The sequence below is a fragment of the Copadichromis virginalis genome, linkage group LG7 (genome assembly GCF_057382275.1).
Source record: "Copadichromis virginalis isolate Kocher_CV1m ecotype Utaka linkage group LG7, C_Virginalis_male_GT1.1, whole genome shotgun sequence".
In the NCBI taxonomy this organism is placed as follows: Eukaryota; Metazoa; Chordata; class Actinopteri; order Cichliformes; family Cichlidae; genus Copadichromis; species Copadichromis virginalis.
The window spans coordinates 34251901-34274055 of record NC_140624.1 but is presented as its reverse complement, the minus strand read 5'-3'; the positions used below and the strand labels follow the sequence as shown (position 1 = coordinate 34274055).

General features: G+C 39.4%; 2 protein-coding genes across 4 annotated transcripts; one reads left to right on the top strand and one right to left on the bottom strand.

The window, feature by feature from the left end:
* Positions 1-1054: 1054 nt before the first annotated feature.
* Positions 1055-10314, bottom strand: LOC146705478 (E3 ubiquitin-protein ligase RNF180-like). Of its 3 annotated transcripts, XM_085463153.1 has the most exons (8): positions 10212-10314; positions 7695-7757; positions 7005-7097; positions 6466-6561; positions 5681-6310; positions 3668-3911; positions 3475-3573; positions 1055-1838 (listed from the first exon to the last, which is right to left on the bottom strand). In XM_085463153.1, the coding sequence occupies exons 3-8, from the start codon at positions 7095-7097 to the stop codon at positions 1657-1659; spliced, it is 1344 nt and encodes a 447-aa protein (XP_085319279.1). In that variant the 5' UTR covers positions 7695-7757; positions 10212-10314; the 3' UTR covers positions 1055-1656. The 3 variants fall into 3 exon arrangements, with proteins under 3 accessions (XP_085319279.1, XP_085319278.1, XP_085319276.1); XM_085463152.1 differs by lacking the exon at positions 7695-7757; XM_085463150.1 differs by lacking the exon at positions 10212-10314 and having other exon boundaries at positions 7695-7774.
* Positions 10315-13804: 3490 nt separating this feature from the next.
* Positions 13805-15434, top strand: htr1ab (5-hydroxytryptamine (serotonin) receptor 1A b). Its single transcript, XM_085465199.1, has one exon. It carries the CDS (start codon positions 13925-13927, stop codon positions 15173-15175), a length of 1251 nt encoding a protein of 416 aa, XP_085321325.1. The 5' UTR covers positions 13805-13924; the 3' UTR covers positions 15176-15434.
* Positions 15435-22155: the final 6721 nt, after the last annotated feature.

Sequence of the window (22155 nt, the reverse complement as noted above, 5' to 3'; positions counted from 1 at the left end):
AAAAACAAACAGGTGAAAACAAAGCTACGTTTCTTTAGTCCCCAGTGTGCCACCTTATTAAAAAAGGAGTCCTGGAAACAACCCCAATATCAGACATGGGGTAACTTCTTTTTTTTAAGAAACCAAGACCTTGTCAGCATAAATGCTCATCTCAAGGCTTCAAAGTATGACTTGAATGAATGAATCATGTAACTTCATCCATCTTTTTTACTGTTATGTCATGTATGTAAAGAAACTAGGCTTCAAAATACAGACACTTGATGGCTAGATTACAGCTTCCTGTGCTTTAAGCTAGCTTGATGCAACCTCAGACCCCAGTGTGAAATAACCAGCATCATTATGGTGGTTATCAACTTTATCTGTTAAACCAGGCTCTCTGCTGCAGGCGCCATGTATACTCAAATATCAAGGTCATGTGACTTCTGACCAAAATGCTCTCCGAGTACTGCCTGCGCCAATCAGACTCACAGTTAGATGATGATAAAAATCTGAAATGAATAAAACAAACGTAACAGTAAAACGCAAAATATACTGGGACAGAAAAACATTAATGTGGTGATTTAGGGCTTTCTTTGTCAGCAGATACTGATTTAGATTAGAATCAAGTATAAGAACATGTATAGATTTTCTCCATCACCACATTATTGCATGCAACTATGCAATGCACATTTTGTGCTTTATATCGTGGTTTTACTAAAGAACGACATTGCGGCAGCAGAGAATTTTAATCATTTAATTACATGGTGCTTCAGCCATTTTTAAACCACAATTTAAAACCTGCTCCTGACCAGGTGTTTGCTGATTTAGCTGGGTAAAGAGAGACAAAGGAGGGGCTTTGGGCCCACTCTGTGAGCGCCCTTAAGTGGTCCAGTCAGGGCCCAGACTAACTCGACTGATCTGAAAACGGCTGTGCACCAGCGCTCCCCGTCAAACTTGAGAGGTTCTGAGAAGAATGAGAGAAAGTGCCCAAAACAGGTGTACCGAGCAGTTATTATAGTTTAGCATTTTCCAATGAGTTAAAAACCATAAATAAAAACACATTTTCAACCAAAAATCAGCCAGCTAACCTTTATTGAGACTCCTGGTATGGATTACATTTCACAGAAGCAGCGTGTCTCTGTACATTTGATACAGAAAATGGAACAGCAGCAAGATCTTTGGATGGCACTTTTGAAAACACAAAGTGCTTCACAGTTTGGATAAAGTGTACATAAGTCAAGGATATGTACTTACATTCAATTTTTTTCACATCCATACGTTGTGAAACATGACGGACAGAAATTAAAGACCTATGAAACAGTTTTCAGCAGATGATTGAAAAAAATAAAAACACTGATACGGTCGTTTTCAGGTGATGCCTCAAAGCTTGGCACCTTTGAATTTAAGAAATATGGCATTCAAAATTCAAATTGCTGTCAAGTGACCTTAGTGAACACGACACAAGAAGCTCAGTTTTGCAGTTCTGTGCTTTGTTATGTTAGCAGGACAAAAATCATCAGACTGAAGATTTTTCAAGTAATTAGGTAGTTATTAAACCCTAATCACACTCAATACTATAAACTTTTCTCAACAATTTCTGCAAATGTCTCACATGCCCTCTGTTGTTTCAGAGGTATTCCCGGACTCTATTAACATCCGACATGCGATTCAGTAGGCCTAATCTGGAAGAAACGATGCAATTAGACCATAAGGTCTAAAACAGCAGAGGAATAGGATAAAACAGAGGAACACTAGAACACAGCACAGGATGCAGCTGATGACAAAAAATATCTTTAACAAAATGTGGCCCAATTGCACTCCGTAAAAATGAAGCACGGGAAAATCTTCGTCTCTGATACCTAATGAGAAAGAGATGAAATGTTCCACATTTAATGACCAATCAAAATTTGTGTGTAATGTCATTATTTGTGCCGAGGTTCAAAATGTTATTCTTTTAAACAACAGAAATACAAATTTTATATTTTACAAAGTGATACATGTTTAACGGGGAAAAAAATTTCTCCAAATACAAATAAACCTTTGATAAGAGCAGAATTTTATAAAGTGGAAGAATATTAAACCTATAAAACAATGATTAGCTTTTAGATGAAACAAACATATGAAAATATTCAATTCATTCGGCAGATAAGCGCACTACACATCATTTCCTCAGCCAGAAACCTTCATCTGGTAATTCTGCCTGAGTCTATTCACAACCATCAAATCCTTCAATCTCTCATCAGTTTCTTTCCTTTACTTTTGCTCTGCAATAACATAAGGAGCTCTACATAAAGAATTCAAGTTAGAAAACCAGACATTTTTTTAATGGGACTCAGGTTTTTTCCTTATTTTAGGTTCTATGATTGTGCCAGTGCTAGATACTCACATTAGACATGACATGTCTGAACATGTAAAAATAATAGAGGTTATCCGAGTAATTAATTTGGATTTATAACAAGTATTAAAACAAAATGAGTGAACTGAACTGCATTCTGTTCAATAATTTACTCCTTTTGCCCTTCAGCAAACTTTTCTTTTACTCTTGTTTCTCCATGAAAGTCCAGATTCACTCGTTGCCAGGCTGCTGTGAAAGGTTTAGTTCATTTATTTATTAACATTTTGAGTATATTTCATTTGAATTTTAATTAAAGCTCAAGGGAAAAAAGTGACCATAATAGTGGTAAATAATCATGATCTCAAAACAAACATAATTATGGTTTTATGCCCTGATCGAGAAACCAGAAGCTCAGGCTTCAGACTGCTCCACACACTCCTCAGTTTCACACAATGTCATCTTCTCTTGGATTTGTTTGTGAGTAAGAGGGAGTAACTCCAATATGGTCACCTCAGGCACACAACTAAGGGGTTCAAGTGAATACATACATGTATCACAACCCCAAGTGTACATAAGTGTGTTACATTTAAAGAATTAAAAATTATATATTTCCCAAAGACATAAATATCTATTGTCAAATCAGAACTGGTCCCATTCCAAAACTTTAAGTTCTGATGCTTCTTTCTCTGGGTGTCACAGTTATCACAGGCAGTATTATTGTAGCGTCTATTTTACAATATAAAGCACCTTGAGGTGACTGATGTTGTGATTTGGTGCTGTATAAATAAAATTGAATCATCTATCCACCATAAGAGACTAAAAGCTTTTAAGTGGAGGAATGCTCTGTCTGGTTTGCAAACCTAACTATATCGATTTTAACTCCAGTTTCAGTTATTGTTTTAACAGTTTACAACCAGCTGTGTAAAGATAAAATACCCTACAGACACTAAAGCAAGGCGATAAAGCAATACCATTTATTGCTTCCTCAGAACCAAGGTCCTGATGCAATGTGAGCTGAGATTGAAAACTACTTCATGCATTTTTGCTTTTGTCAACCTTCACAGAAACGGGATAATCCAGACTTTTCTGTCACAGTATTACACTGGAAACACTTCCTAGTCAAATAAAAACAAATTAAACTAAACAGCAAAGCTTCTCACCTTCAGGCAGAGGCCATGATGCACACGGCGAAGCCTCAAATTCACACTTGCGAGCCTTGTAAAGTTTTGGGAAAAAGGTTTTTGCCCTTTGATCGAGCTCTGAAGAAGACAGAACAGGGGACGAACTAAAGAGCATATCCTCACCAGAAAATGTTTGCTATTCTGAACACAAAGAGCGAATTAACAAACGTACCAGTTTGTAAGTTGGTGTATAAGATGACATCCCGGCAGAGAGGGCAGGTGGTCTTGTCATTTCCACTGTTCATGGCATGTGCGCGAAGACATGGCTCACAGAAGACATGACCACAGGGCTGACTTCTGTGAGGACTGAAGTAGACATCCAGACAGACAGCACAGGTGAGGTTCTCCCTGTTCTCCTGGTGCTCCTCCTCCTCATCATCATCATCATCCAGCAGCAAAACTCTCACATGTTCAGCCTGGACATAAACATCCGAGTTTTTATTTTTTGGTCCCAAACGGCGGAGGGAAAAAACGCTTCTACAAGCATACTTTGGAGGAGAAACTGCCCAGATCACATTTTGAATCTTGTATCTAAAATAATTTAAGTCCTGCTCATTATTACATGCATATGGTAACTGCACTGGTTCTTATATAGTGTTTTTCTACACTTACGGATACAGTTATGTCTGAAGGTTTTCACAGGACTCCAGGCAGTCATATGAAAAACTACACTCCGTGATTCAACAACATCTAGAACCACCTTCAACAGCAACTTTAAGTAATGATTTTCTGTATGACTCAGTCTCTCACATCATTGTGGAGGAATTTTGGCACACTCTTCTTTACCATGTCACTTCAGTTCACAGACTTTTGCACACCACAGGGAAACGCACTTCAGCTGATTAGTGCCAAACAGCAGACTACTAAAACACTGGATTTTCGCTAACCACAACTGAAGCACGGCCTTCATGCATTTGGTCTTCCATCTATACACAGCAAGCCAAATCAGATCATTTTATTAAAATGCATCTAAAAGTCACCAACATACAAACACTTAGGTGAAGTCCAGCAGAGCTATCAGCCCCATCAAATAAAGCAGCCACAGCCTCAAGTTTCAGTCTTAAAATAGAGTTGTTATGAAGGGAAAACTATCCACAGAGGCCAAAGCCCCCATTCTGTGCCAAACAGATTTTTTATGCTGTAATGTTTTGGGGTATTTTACCATGATAATGGGGACTGCCCTGCTTTTTGAGCTAGAACGAAGGAATCATTGGAGAAGCTGCAGTTTTCAGCACTTCCATGTTGGCTTCCTTTTTCAGCCACAGCAGCTGCCACTTGATCGCATCCTTCATACTGACACTAACTCAGTGTGAACCTTGCTCTCTCACCAGTGCTTTCTCATTCTGGTGTTGCAGCCATCTCTCTCTCTCCTCCTTTGTTTCAGTCTCACACTCTTCATATGGTTCTTCTCTTTTTTGCTAAGGCTGTTTGAGGGTGGGGAGCCGACAGGTTTGAGGCTGAGACAATAACACACACGTCACTTATTTAGCAGCTCAAACAACAGAATCTATCAGCTAGTGAATTTTTTTTCCCACTGGTATGCAAGCAGACAGTTTAACCACAAGTTTGGGCTGTCTATCAGGGGGCAAGAGGTTGGGAACACAGGGTCATCAATCTGTCACAGAGTTAACTTGGAGAGAAAAACAACCACATTCACACTTACAGCCAAGTTAGAATCACAGTTTAACCCAATATGCTGGTCTATGGAGTGTGGGAGGAAGCCAGAGCACGCAGACATGGGGAAAACATGCAAACCTCGCACAGAGGTCCTAGTCATTGGATTTGAACCCAGGACCTTCTTGCTGTAGGTGACAATCCCATTGGACCACTTTGCTGCTCACTTTGGAAGTTATCTGCCCACCAGCTATGGTAGGCTACAGCATACATTGCTATATGAGAATGAGGTTAACCGTGCCTTAAAACTCTCTTGGCTGCTAAGTTAGACTGAAAATGGGAAATAACCTTGCCAAGGTTTCAGCCCCCCCCCTCCCAAATTCAGATGCATTCTGAACACTGGAAATACTCAGTGTGGTTTTGGGATGAAAGTCAGTAACAGAGTCGAGAATTCACTTGACCATTACTTCTACTACTCTGTACTCACACGTAATCACGTGGTCTGGCAGGTTAAAGATAGTTTACAATAAATCCAAACAGAGAGAAAATAAATAAATAAAAATGAATATACCACTGGTTCTTCTTCATGCTCAGAGACACTGTCAGAGATCCATCTCCTGAGAAACACAGCAGGATCAGAGACCTCGTCGCAGAGAGCTGCAGTCTCTACAGAAGACTCAACACCCTCCTCTGTTAGCAGGAGATGCTGATCCAGAGGCGGCTGGGTACCCTCAGAAACAGATGAAGAGGCTTCACCATCTGTGTGAAGCTGCTCGCTTGCAGGATGTGAGACAACATCAGGGTAAAAATCACGACCACAGAAAGCTGGCACACTCTTCCAGCGAGCATTTTCTCTTTCTACAGGAGTTCGCCCATCAGTTTGTGGATTTGAGGCCTCCATAGGACTCTCATGGGGCATTGTAGCAGCACAGTTAAAATCCTGAAATCTATCCAGTGTAGTCGTGCTAAACTCAGCCCTCTCCTCGTGATTCTGAGAAATGTCCATCTGTCCCCTGTTGAGCCTCGACCTTAAAGGCTGGCCCATCAGGATGGAGTGCTTGTGGTCGTAATCCAGGCGGCTTTTGCTGAAGTGAATGGAGGCGTCAGTGCCACAGGGACACTGACTGCGATTAATGAAGTTGAAGCCTCCCAGGCGAGCTCTACAATTCTGGCAGTTGAGTTTTCCAGCAGTCCACTGGGTCTGGGGACACCAAAGGAACAAAGCTTAAAGATTAACTTTTTTCAGTTTCTTGCTCCTCTTCCAACAATAACAGTCAACACAGCTTTAAAAAAAATAAATAAATAACTAAATAAAAATGTTGACATATTATCTTTGTTCACACGGGTCACACTCACTTGGTGAACTGAGGTCAAAATCCACTCTGGCAATATGTCAACATCGAGGTGCCAAATACTGCAAACATCAGCAGAGGCTTCATCTGTGTACGGAATCTGCTCCAAAGCAAAAAACACACAGACAGCCGAGACGGTTTACATGAAAAAAAAAAAAAAAACAGCTTCTCAGGTACTGATAGCCAGTTAGTGCCATGTGAGAAAGGATGTTTTCACACGACTTTCTACAGTCCAGTGGTGGAGGTGGTGATGATTTGGGCTTGTTTTGCAGCCATGGGACCTAAGCACCTTTAGTTATTGGGTCGACCATGAACTCCTCTGTACATCTGTGGACTAGAGCTCTATTAGTTTGAGGTCTGGTCCATAAACCTCAATGAACTGAAGCCACATTAAAAGACTGGGCCAAATTTGCTTTTTTGTGAGTTTTGTTTTAGCTTCTGTCACACATTAATTTCCCAATCAAATACCATAAAACGTCTCCTAAAGTAAACTATGAAGTTAATGAAAGAAAACACATTTAGGATTTTAAAATAAACTGTTACCGTTAAAAAACATGTTGAGTCTATGATGCTTTTCCGACACTTCCTGCAGCGCAGCATGGATCTCTGCATATTTTCCTGCAGTGGGTCCTTCATCTGTACATGGTGACAAAGGCTGTCAATGCATAATGATGAACTCACCTGCACTGGTCCTGACTCTCAAATAAAAGGACAAAAAAAACAAAACTAATGACAAAAATATTTGGACATTCAAACTGTCAGCTGAAATAATCAGCTGTGAATACAAACAATTGGTTGTTTGAAGAGTCCTCCTCCCATCTCTCTTCCAGAGGCATTAGGAAAACCACATGTACAGAGATTGATTTCTGAGTCGGAAGTTGGAGGCTGGAAATCAATTAGTTCAATCGCTTGATGATGTGGATCCAGATAGGATCTGAAGTGGCTCAAATCATTTTAAAGCTACTACCTTTGGAAGTAGCCTACACATGCAAATAGATATAGGCTCCATGTGGTCCACAGCTGTTTCATTTTGATGATAAAAAAATAAATTTATAGTTTGCAGCAAATACGTGGATATTACTGTTTAGTATTTAAGGTGCAAAGTTAAACTCACTTAAAGCTAGGCCTGTAATCCTGGAAGGTGCTGGAGGTGTTACAGCAGTCATCAGAAGGATTGTTAAGCATTTGGATGAACAAGGGTTTTACAGTTAACTAAAGTGCGACTTCACTCACCTTCAGGACTTTTTGGATTGACAGGGACGTTAATCTGAGCACTGAGAAGCAATGTGATGAATCCTGGACATGAGATGTTTCAAAAATCAAAACACTTATTGTCACATGGATTTGGTGAGACAACATCAGTCTCTGAGATTCTTTTGGTCCTGGTAGAGATCGCGCTGAGATGTTTCCATGTTTTGCACAATCCTTTTATTACCATTGCAAGCAATCACAACTATGTTCTCTTTAACTTTGATGTACATTAAGGAATCTATTCTCAACAGATTACATGGATTCTTTCATCAGCTGACAAAGAGGTGATCAAAAGGTGAGCTATTGATCTGATAACCCTCTACACCACCTACTGGAGATGAACACTACAGGGAGTGCAGAATTATTAGGCAAGTTGTATTTTTGAGGAATAATTTTATTATTGAACAACAACCATGTTCTCAATGAACCCAAAAAACTCATTAATATCAAAGCTGAATGTTTGTGGAAGTAGTTTTTAGTTTGTTTTTAGTTTTAGCTATTTTAGGGGGATATCTGTGTGTGCAGGTGACTATTACTGTGCATAATTATTAGGCAACTTAACAAAAAACAAATATATACCCATTTCAATTATTTATTTTTACCAGTGAAACCAATATAACATCTCCACATTCACAAATATACATTTCTGACATTCAAAAACAAAACAAAAACAAATCAGCGACCAATATAGCCACCTTTCTTTGCAAGGACACTCAAAAGCCTGCCATCCATGGATTATGTCAGTGTTTTGATCTGTTCACCATCAACATTGCGTGCAGCAGCAACCACAGCCTCCCAGACACTGTTCAGAGAGGTGTACTGTTTTCCCTCCTTGTAAATCTCACATTTGATGATGGACCACAGGTTCTCAATGGGGTTCAGATCAGGTGAACAAGGTGGCCATGTCATTAGTTTTTCTTCTTTTATACCCTTTCTTGCCAGCCACGCTGTGGAGTACTTGGACGCGTGTGATGGAGCATTGTCCTGCATGAAAATCATGTTTTTCTTGAAGGATGCAGACTTCTTCCTGTACCACTGCTTGAAGAAGGTGTCTTCCAGAAACTGGCAGTAGGACTGGGAGTTGAGCTTGACTCCATCCTCAACCCGAAAAGGCCCCACAAGCTCATCTTTGATGATACCAGTCCAAACCAGTACTCCACCTCCACCTTGCTGGCGTCTGAGTCGGACTGGAGCTCTCTGCCCTTTAACAATCCAGCCACGGGCCCATCCATCTGGCCCATCAAGACTCACTCTCATTTCATCAGTCCATAAAACCTTAGAAAAATCAGTCTTGAGATATTTCTTGGCCCAGTCTTGACGTTTCAGCTTGTGTGTCTTGTTCAGTGGTGGTCGTCTTTCAGCCTTTCTTACCTTGGCCATGTCTCTGAGTATTGCACACCTTGTGCTTTTGGGCACTCCAGTGATGTTGCAGCTCTGAAATATGGCCAAACTGGTGGCAAGTGGCATCTTGGCAGCTGCACGCTTGACTTTTCTCAGTTCATGGGCAGTTATTTTGCGCCTTGGTTTTTCCACACGCTTCTTGCGACCCTGTTGACTATTTTGAATGAAACGCTTGATTGTTCGATGATCACGCTTCAGAAGCTTTGCAATTTTGAGACTGCTGCATCCCTCTGCAAGATATCTCACTATTTTTGACTTTTCTGAGCCTGTCAAGTCCTTCTTTTGACCCATTTTGCCAAAGGAAAGGACGTTGCCTAATAATTATGCACACCTGATATAGGGTGTTGATGTCATTAGGCCACACCCCTTCTCATTACAGAGATGCACATCACCTAATATGCTTAATTGGTAGTAGGCTTTCGAGCCTATACAGCTTGGAGTAAGACAACATGCATGAAGAGGATGATGTGGACAAAACACTCATTTGCCTAATAATTCTGCACTCCCTGTACAGAAAGTATCGTTACCGCCTCATAGCACTATACGTGCTAGTTATTCTAGATTTAACTCCTTAATGTGTCTTTAGAGGGGTTTTTTTAAGCTCTTGTATAAATTAGCTTTATTGTATTTTTTATTTTATGTAGTTCTGTTATAATGTTTGCTATGTTGAGCCATGTGGCCTTTTCATGTTTTGGATGCTGTACCACAGCAATTTGCAAACTTTAGTGGTAGTAAGTATTTCTTATTTAACGTTATTTTTTTAACGCTCACAGGTGTTTTGCGGCTCCAAAGAATCTAAATAGTCACTAAAATAATAAAGGACACTCTACAGGCACGCTGGCGTGCACAACACACACATCAGCCTGGGACAACCAAACTTCTCACTATCGATGTTTAAACTACGAGGGCAAAATTACGGGTTTTCGCTTAACGTGCATAGTTTAAAGTTAACGGTTTCGATGAAATAAGAAAAACACAATTCAAGTAAAACAATAAAATGAGTCGCTAGTTAGCTACTGAGCCCTATTAAACGACAACGGCTACGGTCCAAATACAACGAAGAACATTTCGACAACTATAAAAATAAAATAAGCTTACCTTTAAGACAGACGTATTTGCTAGGTAAACACGGCTACGCTAAGAAAACAAAATATTTCTCTTGAGTTTAAATAGCTCGGTGACGTCATGAAAAGTGCTCAACGGGACGTCTAATGGGCCAAAAAGGACCGTAAAGGCCGCTGCTGTCGCTTCAACTTCATGGTAAATGGAGTTGAATTTGTATAGCGCTTTACTTAGTCCCTGAGGACCCCAAAGCGCTTTACACTACATTCAGTCATTCACCCATTCACAAACACACACTGGTGACGGCAAGCTACATTGTACAGATCAGTACAATTTTCGTTAAACACAAATAAAATCTGGACTTGAATAAAAAAAAAAGAGAACTTGTAAACTAAAATAAAATGAAAATATAGAGGACAGATCTTTAAGTAATTTTTAGTTTGGTTAAAAAACATTACAAGTTGCCTGATGAGTCACTGAAAGACAAGTTTACTGAGACTCTGGATGTTTATAATAGTATGACACACGTTCAAACAATTTGTTATTCTAATAATACCTGTACTAATCTTAACTATGACACGTCATTGCACACAGCAATAATTGGAAAGACAGAAACTAACAAATACTAAACTAAAAACCCAACATTGTCAAACAAAAACTAAAATGGAACTGAACTAAATTTTAAATAGATCAATTAAAATAACAACAACAAATAATTCGAAAATACCAAACTATATTTAACTCTGAGCCTGAGGAATAAGCAGTCACCAGACTTGCGGGATGTTAATTTATTCTTTAACAATTTCATTTGTAAATCACAAAATAAAACTGATTTTGTTTAACAGCTAAACACAGTGTTATGTTACTTTTATGGGTTGGCCTTGGGAGTCCAGTAAGGTCATTGTGTCCCCTCAGATGAAATCTACTGATATGTTTTTACATCTATGAGTAAAACATAGAGATTCTTAGTTTTGTAATGACAGACTTAAACGCTCACGCTGCAGCGCACACAAAGATCAAGCTTAGTCCTGCAGCAGCAATGGAGGGAAAGAGTGTGACTGAGGATACAAACTATAAAAGTCAGATTTTGAGAAATACTAGTTTCCTTTTTTGACTTAAAAAAACTGCAGTGCGGTGAATTTCTGCTCTTGTCTGTGACTCCAGGTGTTCTCGTGTGTGGTGACTTCATTAATCCACGTTTGCACATTGAGAAAATTTCTCTCCTTTCCACAATATGCTACCCTCTTTGTCCTTTAGAAGTGCTCAAAGTATGCTAAGAAAATAAGTCACCACCAGCCCAGAGCTTTAATAGAAGGCAGCATGGATCCATGCTTTCATGTTGTTGATGCAAAATTCTGACCTACCCTGTGAATGTCTCAGCAGAAGACTTAACAGAGCAGGTGATGTTTTTCCAGTCTTGCATTTTCCAGTTTTGAAACCTCACTTTCCTGTCCTTAGCTGGCTGGTGTTCTGCTGATGTAGACCATCCGCTTCAAGCTTTGATTGGATTCAGAAATTCTCTTCTGCATACAGTGGTTACATGAGTTACTGTCGTATCAGCTTGAAGCAGTCTGGCCATTCTTCTCTGATTTCTGGCATCAACAAAGCATTTTCTCTTTTGAACCATACCCTATAAACCCTAGACATGGTTTTGCAGGAAAATTCCAGTAGATCACCAGTTTCTGAAATACTCATCTGGCGCTAACTGTAATGAAATGCTATGTGACAGGTAAAGACCGAAACACAGGACTTGGGAGACTAACTTGGGAGAGTAACTTAAACTCAGCTTAAGAACAAAGCATACATGGAGCAAGGCTGGTGCAAAACACATGGAAAACTTAAAAATACAGGGAACAGAGGGATACAACATAGAGGGAGAACATAAGAAAGAACAGATTCACACACTACACACCAGGTAATGAAGGAAGAGGAAACAGGTCGGAGCACAGCTGATGCTAATCACAGAAGAATAGACAAGGGAAGAAGAACTTAATACAAAACACAAGAGATTATCAAAATTAAACAGAAGCTAACACTGAGACACGGACTCAAACCACAAAACCTGACACAAGGACAGAAAGGTAAACATGAAGAAAAAGCTGACTTCACCTGAGAAAAAAATAAGGACAAAACACAAAGATGAGGCTTGGACAGAATGGGCATGAAAGAGACCTAACATCATCAAGCGACAAACAAAGAACTAGAAGCATAAAAAAGAAATTAAAAAGCAAGAAGCAATAATAACAAACTCAAAAGAAAAAATGATAGAAAGCTTTACCATAAATCAATATTCAAACCCCAAAAGAATCATAAACCTACAATACTCAAAACCAACCAGATCAAGAAACACCCTTTCCACATTTCACAGTTACTTAAATTGCATTTATTGCCCATTCTGATGCTCAGTTTGACCTTCAGGTGGTCACCTTGACCATGTCTGCATGGGTCAAAGCATCAAGTTCCTGCCATGTGTATTCCTAATAAAATGGCCAGTGAGTGCAAATGGTTGTATACTAATGCAGGCCATTTATGATTTAAAGCAGGATGTTTATCCTTGTTTATACTTGACATTATGTAACATGTGACACAGATGACACAATGTATGAGTTTATTAATTATACAGGAACTCATCCTGCACTCCAGTTTTGCATGTAATTTTGCAGTTGTGCATCTGAGTTTATAACCTCTGATTTGTGGACAAAGTGTGTAAGTGCAACAGCACACATAAAAGATACTTAAGATAAAAGTTAATTTTGCCTTTAATGGAACAGAAAAGTGATGTAGGGAAAATGCCCCCCTGTTAAAGTTGTTTGGTTGGCCAATGTTTATGTCTGTCACAGATCCAGCTAAACTTTCATTACTTTTAAATATTTATTTAAATTGATGGCATAATTTTTTCCAAATCAAATAGAGGAAACAATATGGAATTACTCAAAGATTTTAGGCTCTCATTAAAGCTCGTTTACTCGGAGGTGCAGCAAAGCAGTACTTTTTATATTGTTCTTGACGTTTTTTGGTTTTTAACATTGAACAACTGAATGAAAATAATACAGTGTCATAATAATACAACAATCTGGCACAATGGCCAAACTTTTTAATTATTTTATTTTATTTTACTTTGAAGGCGTTTGAAGCTTAAGATAACAAAAATGTAATAATTGTTTATGTGTTGTGACAGTGAATCAACGCCGGGTGGCAGTGTGACATCTCAGATTGACTGCACTGCGCTGATCGTGGTGCTGAAAGCAGACGACTGCCACAAATGAAATACACGGGAAGAAAAACATATTTCATATCAACTCATATTGAGTTGAAACAATAACTGAAATAGTTTTAAATTAAAAAATGATTTTAATTTTAGGCCATTCAAAAATGAGCAAATCCACTTTTTTCAATAAAATTTACATAAATAAATAAATAAATAAATCTTAATCCACTTGCAGTCTGGAGACCACGGAGTAGAAGGAAACTACTGTGTTTTTTTTCACAGCTCCTACATCTTCACTGCCTGAGCTGTGGACTAAACAGACATAACCATGCCTCTGTTACAGCCTCACACAGAAATGACGCATTTTCCATCACCGGTATAAAACCGCAGCATCATTCTCCGTCAGCAGCCAACACTCGCAGTTTACAGCCTCTCTGCACTTCTCGGCAGACCAGCTGACCGCTATGCGCTCTTCACGGTGTTCCCGTGCCATGCGCTCTGCAGAGTAGAACCTCTCCAGTCGCATCGAAGTGGCCCAACGATGGAGGGCACAAACAACACGACCGCCTGGCTTCAACTCGACAACTCTTCAAACAAAGCCCCAAAACCAGAAGACGAGGAGGTGAAACTCAGCTACCAAGTGGTCACATCCTTCCTGCTCGGCGCGCTCATCCTGTGCGCAATATTTGGGAACGCGTGCGTGGTTGCAGCAATCGCGCTGGAGCGCTCTCTCCAGAATGTCGCCAACTATCTGATCGGCTCTCTTGCCGTCACGGACCTGATGGTGTCGGTGCTGGTGCTGCCCATGGCGGCGCTCTACCAGGTTTTGAATCGGTGGACTCTCGGGCAGATTCCGTGCGACATCTTCATCTCTCTGGATGTGCTATGCTGCACGTCGTCCATCCTGCACCTGTGCGCCATCGCTCTGGACAGATACTGGGCCATAACCGAGCCCATAGACTATATGAAGAAGAGGACCCCGAGGAGAGCCGCGGTCCTCATCAGCGTCACTTGGCTAGTGGGGTTCTCCATCTCCGTGCCGCCTATGCTGATCATGCGCTCCCAGCCCAGCAGCATGGCAGAGGACAGGGCGAACCCCAAGCAGTGTAAGATAAGGCAAGACCCCTGGTACACAATATACTCCACTTTCGGGGCTTTTTACATCCCGCTAACTCTGATGCTGGTTTTATACGGGCGGATATTCAAAGCTGCCCGGTTCCGCATCAGGAGGACGGTGCGTAAAACGGAGAAAAAGAAAGTGTCCGACTCCTGCCTGGCGCTCTCTCCCGCGCTCTTCCATAAAAAGATCCAAGGAGATGCACAGGGCAAGAGCTGGAAAAGAAGCGTGGAGCCCCGGCCACTGCCGAGTGTCAACGGCGCGGTGAGACACGCCGAAGACGGCGAGTCTCTGGAGATCATCGAAGTTCACAGCAACTCCAAAGGCAACCTGCCGCTGCCCAACACCCTGAGCTCCGTGCCGCTCTTCGAGAGCAGGCATGAGAAAGCGACGGAGGCGAAGAGGAAGATCGCGCTGGCACGGGAGCGCAAAACGGTGAAGACTTTGGGCATCATCATGGGCACCTTCATCCTCTGCTGGCTGCCTTTCTTCATCGTCGCCCTGGTCATGCCTTTCTGCCAGGAGTCGTGCTACATGCCCCGCTGGCTAGAGGATGTCATTAACTGGCTGGGCTACTCCAACTCTTTACTGAACCCCATCATTTACGCGTACTTCAACAAAGATTTTCAGAGCGCTTTCAAGAAAATCATCAAGTGTCACTTTTGCAGACCGTGATGGTTCAAGACTCACCGGGTCACTGAGGGCTGATCTGGAGACATCCAGGTGAAAAAGAGACCAACAGCCTGCGAACAGATTGTTCTCAAACAAGAACTGAGGGCTCACAATGATTATTGCCGCTCATCACCATCGTTAAATATCTCCAGAGATGTCTATAGCCTATGCATAGATAAAGCTGTGATCGTTTGATTCAAGCTCCGTGTTGCTCATCCTGTTCTTTGATGTCCAATAAAAAAAACAACTTTTTAATACTTTTCCCCCTGAAGTCATTATTTTAACACTTTTAAATTCTGCGCCAGGAAGAATTTATTGAATTAAAACTGTGAATCCACGTTTCCAGTAGCTAAGCTGTGAATATTTAAAATTAAAAAATAACATTTTAACTAGGCAAAAAATCAATAATATAGTGTTTCTTTTAGAAATTTGATGCTTTCCTCAGGTGCCAGTCGAAATTTTAGGGTTATTTTAATCCGATGGTTTACATTACAACATTGAGGCGATGGTTGTTGTAATATGTTACTGTATAAAAAATAAGAAAGAAGAAGAATATGAAGCATTTTGTGGGGTCTGTTAATTGAATAAAAAAAAACAGTAAAATAAATTAAAAAAAAAAACTAAGACGACAATTTTTTGGACATTAAATTATAGACAATGACATGTATCTATGATGTCGCTCTGCTACACCATAAGTAATTACATACGTTAATAATGGATGCAGTAATAATGGATACAATAATGTGGCAATTAGCAAAACAGAAAGGGATTTAGTCACAATAACATAACCTTCAACTTCTGAAGGATTGTCATTGTCTCTGGTGATAACCCGTCACCCAGCTTCTATAAACTACCATGCATGGGCATGCAAATGATGGCATTAAATATCTACTGCAGTGCCCTCAAGCAAGGTGCATAACGAGACACTTTTCCCAGCAGAAGCGTCAACAGTTAAGGATGTGACTGTGCAGCTTCCACATGTGGATTTTTTTTTTAAAATCCGTCTGTCTGAATATGACTAAATTACCTCTCCATCCACTGCTGACCTGTTGGAGGCCGACTCATTACAGAGTCATGCCATTTTGGTGTTTATTAAATTAAAAAAAAAATCTTAAATCAGAATCAGAATACTGTATTAACATCAATCCCAGAGGAAATTATTTAGATGAAACTGAATTTCTGGGAAATGTGGCCATAAATTAATGCTAAATATAATGAGAATATTTAAATGGATGAAAGAGTGTCTCTAATTAGAGAATTTCTTTCTACAAGAGCAGGAATGAATTAAACTGAAATGTGATCTTGCAGGCATTAAAGAGGAAAGTGATCTTAAATTTAAAGGGGCAGCTGTGCATTTAAATCTGTCAAAAAAGCACCTCACTTCCTTACAGGATCTAATCCCTTGCATTTGAAGCATGTCACCCTCCGCACAGCATCTTCACACAGACTCCTGAGTCCTGAGATGGTTCCTTATGAGCGCCACCTGCATTCTGATCATGTCGTGTCATGCATGTATGGGTGTTACATCAGTGTTCAGAGTGAAACAAAAGCTTCCTTATTACAGTCTGAAAAAATGTATTTCACCATTCCACTGAGGTGTGTGTGTGTGGGAGCTTTTTGCATGTGCCGGATATATGGACAAACCCATGGAAAGAGGGGACAAAAAATAAACACACACCATTCATCATATGTGAGATTTCACAAATAGGTTGCAGCTTAAGTGGAAACGGTGCTACTTCACTTGTGGCTTCGTAACATATAAGTTCATCTTAAAAGGGGTGTGAAGGCGGCTTGCAGATGGATGCTGAAGAGGTGGTCGCCATAGAGACATATGGGGGATGCAAACTCCGGGGCCGAGGGGCAATTACCTGATCAAAGGCCTGTTGCGACACAGGAACACGGAGGTGTGTATGAGGGACCCACAGCTGCCTGCTGCCTCACACAATAAGCAGGTGTATTATTTTATTTTATTTATTTATTGGCTGGTGCTGAAAAGTGGTCTTCTAGCAATAAGAGTTCCAGAAATCTTCCTCATATCTGAACAAAAAACCCCAAAACAAATAAAAAAGAAATTATTATTTCTAGAAGTTGGGAAATCATAATTACGGCAGCTAAAACATGAAAAGTGGCTTATTTCAATATAATGAAAGCAATTACTCAGAATGAACAAACTCTGAAAATTAAAAAAAAAATGACACTAAAGAAGAAGTTCAGTTTAATAGAAAATGAAAAGAGGTAAGAGCTCAAGAATAGAAATTGAAGATGCTTTAAATCCTATTTAACTTTTATTTGAACTTAACTGTTTTTTCTCTATAAACCTCAGACAATAACAGAGCCACATATACACCCACAGACAATTCTTCGTTGCAGTTCAATGAGGTGCTGGAAACATTCTTCAGTGAGTTTGATTCATATTGACATGATAGATTTTATGTGGCTGCACATCCTGAATCTCCTGTTGCTCTGTTTGATTGAGATGTTTTGGCTGTGGAGGCCATTTCAAACTGCTTCACTGAACTCATTGTCATGTTCAAGAAACCAGTTTGAGATGATTTGACCTCTGTGACATGGTGTGTTATCCTGCAGGAAGTAGACTCCAGGAGATGGGTACAGTGTGGTCATGAAGACATCGAGATGGTCAGAAACAACACCAAGCTGTGGCATTTAAACAGTGCAACACCAGCCTAAACTGGTGCTACACGATGCAAGGGACCCACACTTTTGTGTTTTTTACACCAAATTGTGACTCAACAACGTGAACGCCACAGCAGAAATACAGACTTAGTCCAGACAATGTTTTTTTTTTTTTTTTTCAGATCATCTATTGTTCATTATTTTAGCTGATCGGAGTGGTGCCTGGTGTGGTCTTCTGCCTCTGTAGCCCATGTGCTTCACGGTTTGATGTGTTGTACAATCGATCTTCTGCATACCCTGGTTGTAATGAGTGGTTGTTTGAGTTACTCTTGCCTTCTTATTTGCTTGAAGCAGTCTGGCCGTTCTCCCCTGTCACCAAAAAAGCTTTTTACCCAGAGAATGGCCGCTCATTAGATATTTTCTGTTTTTTGGACCATTCTCTAAAAACCCTACAGGTAAATGTGAAGGAAAATCCCAGCAGATCAGCAGTTTCTGAAACACTCAGACCAGCCCACAACAACTCTACATTCAAAGTAACATTTTCACCACAATTCTGTTACTCTGATTCAACCCTAGTAAGTCATCTTGACCATGTCTACATGCCTAAATGCAATTAGTTTCAGCCATGCTCAGCTGATTACATCTAGGTTAAGGAGCAGCTAAACAGGTGTACCTAACAGAGTGGCCAGTCATTGTATTTGTTTTAACAAAACATCTCAGATATACAATACAATGCAAAAGTTTTAGGCAGCTAAGAAAAAATGCTGTAAACAAAGAATGCTTTGAGAAACATAAATGATTGTTTATTGGGCCCAAATGTATTCTGGAGCAGAACAACGACCCCAAACATACAGCTAAAGTCATTTGGAACTATCTTCAGCATAAAGAAGAACAAGAAGTTGTGATGGCATGGAGTCCGCAGAGCCCTGATCTCAACATCATCGAGTGTGTCTGGGATTACACGAGGAGACAGAAGGATGTGAGGATGCCTACATCCACAGAAGATCTGTGGTTAGTTCTCCAAGATGTTCGGAACAACCTACCAGCCGAGTTCCTTCAAAAACTGTGTGCAAGTGTAGAACTGATGCTGTTTTGAAGGCAAAGGGTGGCCACACCAAATATTGATTTGATTTCGATTTCTCTTTTGTTCATTCGCTGCATTTTGTTGATTGATGAAAATAAATGATTAAAACTTTCACTTTTCAAAGAATTCTTTGTTTACAGCATTTTTCCTCACCTGCCTAAAACATTTGCACAGTACTGTTGAGATTTACATTTTTTCTGGCTCAGTTCTTCAAAGGACGTTTTCAAGACAATTCTCATGATGAGTTTGGATGATACAGAATAGTTTATAACTCTTCACAAGTTTACATGTCAAATTTCTTTTCTGGCCTGAAAAACTAATTACAAGAAATGATGCTCTCTCACACATGAGCCAAAAAATTAATGTGCTTTTGTGGCTTTTTCTCTGTGCCACAGTTTAAATATCTGGGGAGATCATATTATAATTCCATCTGTGTCCAATGAAGAATATCTAAACTGACACAAAGATTGGCTTTTCTATTTTTTTATATGAATACCCAAAATATATTTGTCATCATATATATTTCTTAAATTAATGATTATAACTATTTATTTTAGCTTGCCACAACAGAGCCTCCAGAATCCCCATGGATTCTGATAGATTACACTTTAGCTAAAACAGAGGACTTTGCATACCAGTAAAATACAGAGAAATGGGAGAAATTGCACAAAAAGGAAAAAAACAACAACCAAAAAACCAAAAAGGAGTTACATATTTTTGTGTGTGTGTTTTTTTTTAAATACTGTTCATATTACATTACAATCATGCTACTGACAGGATTCACTAATTTAGGATAACATCAACTTATGTCACTAATGCATCCACCATCTTAGTATTAACATTTCTTTAAAGATAGGAATACATGGTGTAATGTAACACAAACGCACATTCAAGTGACAGAATAGCCTTTTACATTATATATGGAGTACGGTGGTAAAAGGCCTAGCAGGTCAAAAGGGTGGAGTTTAAAGACTCCTAGGTGTGCCCAGCAGATTGACAGGTGACGCGATATGATGTTTGCTGGTATAGTGAAGTTGGAAAAGTTTTAAAACTTGTGATTTTAACAGTCTTACTTTGAAATATTTTAACATAAAACTACATAAATCTAAAGATATAGCCTGGAAGTGTTGCAGAAATGTTTTAAAACTAGGACAGACTCACAGAGTTTGATTGATGTGTGTTTTTAGTAGGTAGTAATGAAGAGAAAAATGCTATTGAGATGCATAACGGGAAGTAGGAATCACTCCTTTAGGCAGTTCCCTTAGAAACAAATCCAAAGTTCTATAAAGTACCTACTTAATTCATAAATATACAGCAATGGGGAAATCAAAAATACAGAAGTATTTTTAGTCTTTCATAATGCTTAATGATCTTTTCTCTTCACAGTGAGGCATCCAATTTGTGTGTCCTAATAACTTTTAAACAACAAAAATAGGTGTTTTTTTTCCCCGATGGCTGATTGCTCAAGGTTTCCCCCTCTGAATGAACATATTAGTCACATTTGTCATCATCTCTTAGAGGTAATTTCTCAAAACACCAGCAGCAACAGTTTCACAAAACCTGCTGAGCAAAGCATTAAACTTTTCCCTGAGTGGTCACTTAAAAATGTGCAGGACAGAAGCAAAGCCACTGAAACACTGTTTGGATGCTAGTGTTCTCCAGCTTGGTTTACTGCACTTCCTCCGGAGACTGCAGCCAAGTGCACTTGGCTGTAAATCAGCCTGCATACTGGAGGAGGTGAAGAGTGTGGATTAAATTTCATCCATACACTCTTGAACTGTTCCATCGTGTTTCCCCTGCTGGGCTGCCTGTGGCGTTCTGCTGTCAAAGGAATTACGTTATGGGTTTCCGCAACCTCACGGGAAGCAAAGGCGAAATAAAGCCTCGTTGTCTATTAAATTTTCCTTTCTTGAAACTGTTGTTAACGAGTTCAGCTCAGAAAACGAGGCATTAAACTCAGAACAGGGCTCACAGTAGATTATTAAAGATATATATAAGATATATACAAGATATTATTTAAGAAATATATAGGAAATAAATCTTCATCTTTTTCAGGGTTGTTTCTAGGAACTGACACTTTTAAAGCATTGTTGCAAGTCTTCAATTTTCTGTTATGAGTTTCACTCATAAAGAGCAAGTACATAAACTATATTTAATGAGATGTGTTGTGTAGCAGCTTTTGCACTTTTTGATGGGATGACATTTTCTTTGGAAAACATCCAAATTAATTCAGTCTATGTTGCTTCCTTTAATCATAAATTTAATATTGATCTTATTCAAAAAGGGACAAATGCACAACAAACATGCAAATGCACAAGATTTTACCCAACCAATTGTAATCTACCACCCTGGCAGGTCAAAGGCATTTACACACAGTAAAATGTGAAGCAATTGTTCTGTATGAGTTTATAAGTCTTCCCTCTACTTGTGTAGAGTTTCAGTCTTCTTTACAAAAGTGCTTTATTTCATCTAAGTTTGCGGGGATTCGTATATACATCGCTCTCTTCGGGCCCCGCCCCTGCATTTCAATCAGGCTGAGGTCTGAAACATTAGCTAACCAAGGTCTAATAATAAATAAAGCTGTCATCTTGGGTAGGGAAGGCATATTTAACATGTCTTCACTCCTCATCCAAGGGCTCTCTTTAAACTGAATTAAAGATGCTTTCCTCTCATCAAGGTGAAGTTCTCAACTGCTTCATCATCCTGTCTCTGTGGGGGAAGCACATACACCTTCATACATCATATGGAGGAAGTGGATGATGCAGTAATTTCATGTTTTCTATCTTTAAGTTTTGTATATTTGTATATAATAATAATAATAATAATAATAATAATAATAATAATAATAATAATAATAATAATAGTGTGTGTGTGTACAATGTAAAATCTTACATTTAATTAAATATAGTCCAATCAAATTTACTTTGGTATACATTCAGTTGATACACATTTATTGCACATTTTCCTTAATTATTTAAATAAATTAACCTTACAATTTTTTGCATTTTGCCTAAATTTACTATATCATGTTTATTTGAGTATGAAGAAACCTTAGGGTTTTTTTTGGAGTGTTATTGTAAGAAATAATACTCTCCTGCTTCTTTTATCGCAGCACACTGTGTAGTTACAGAGTTCTGAACGTGTAGCTGTTCTTTCATTGGTGATCAAGCTTCTGTTGATGGGTTCATGTGAAACACACATTCCTGGTCATGCACGAGTGTCTCTTCTGGAGGCGCAAGTAAACAAATGAAGCCTCTGCTGTGAA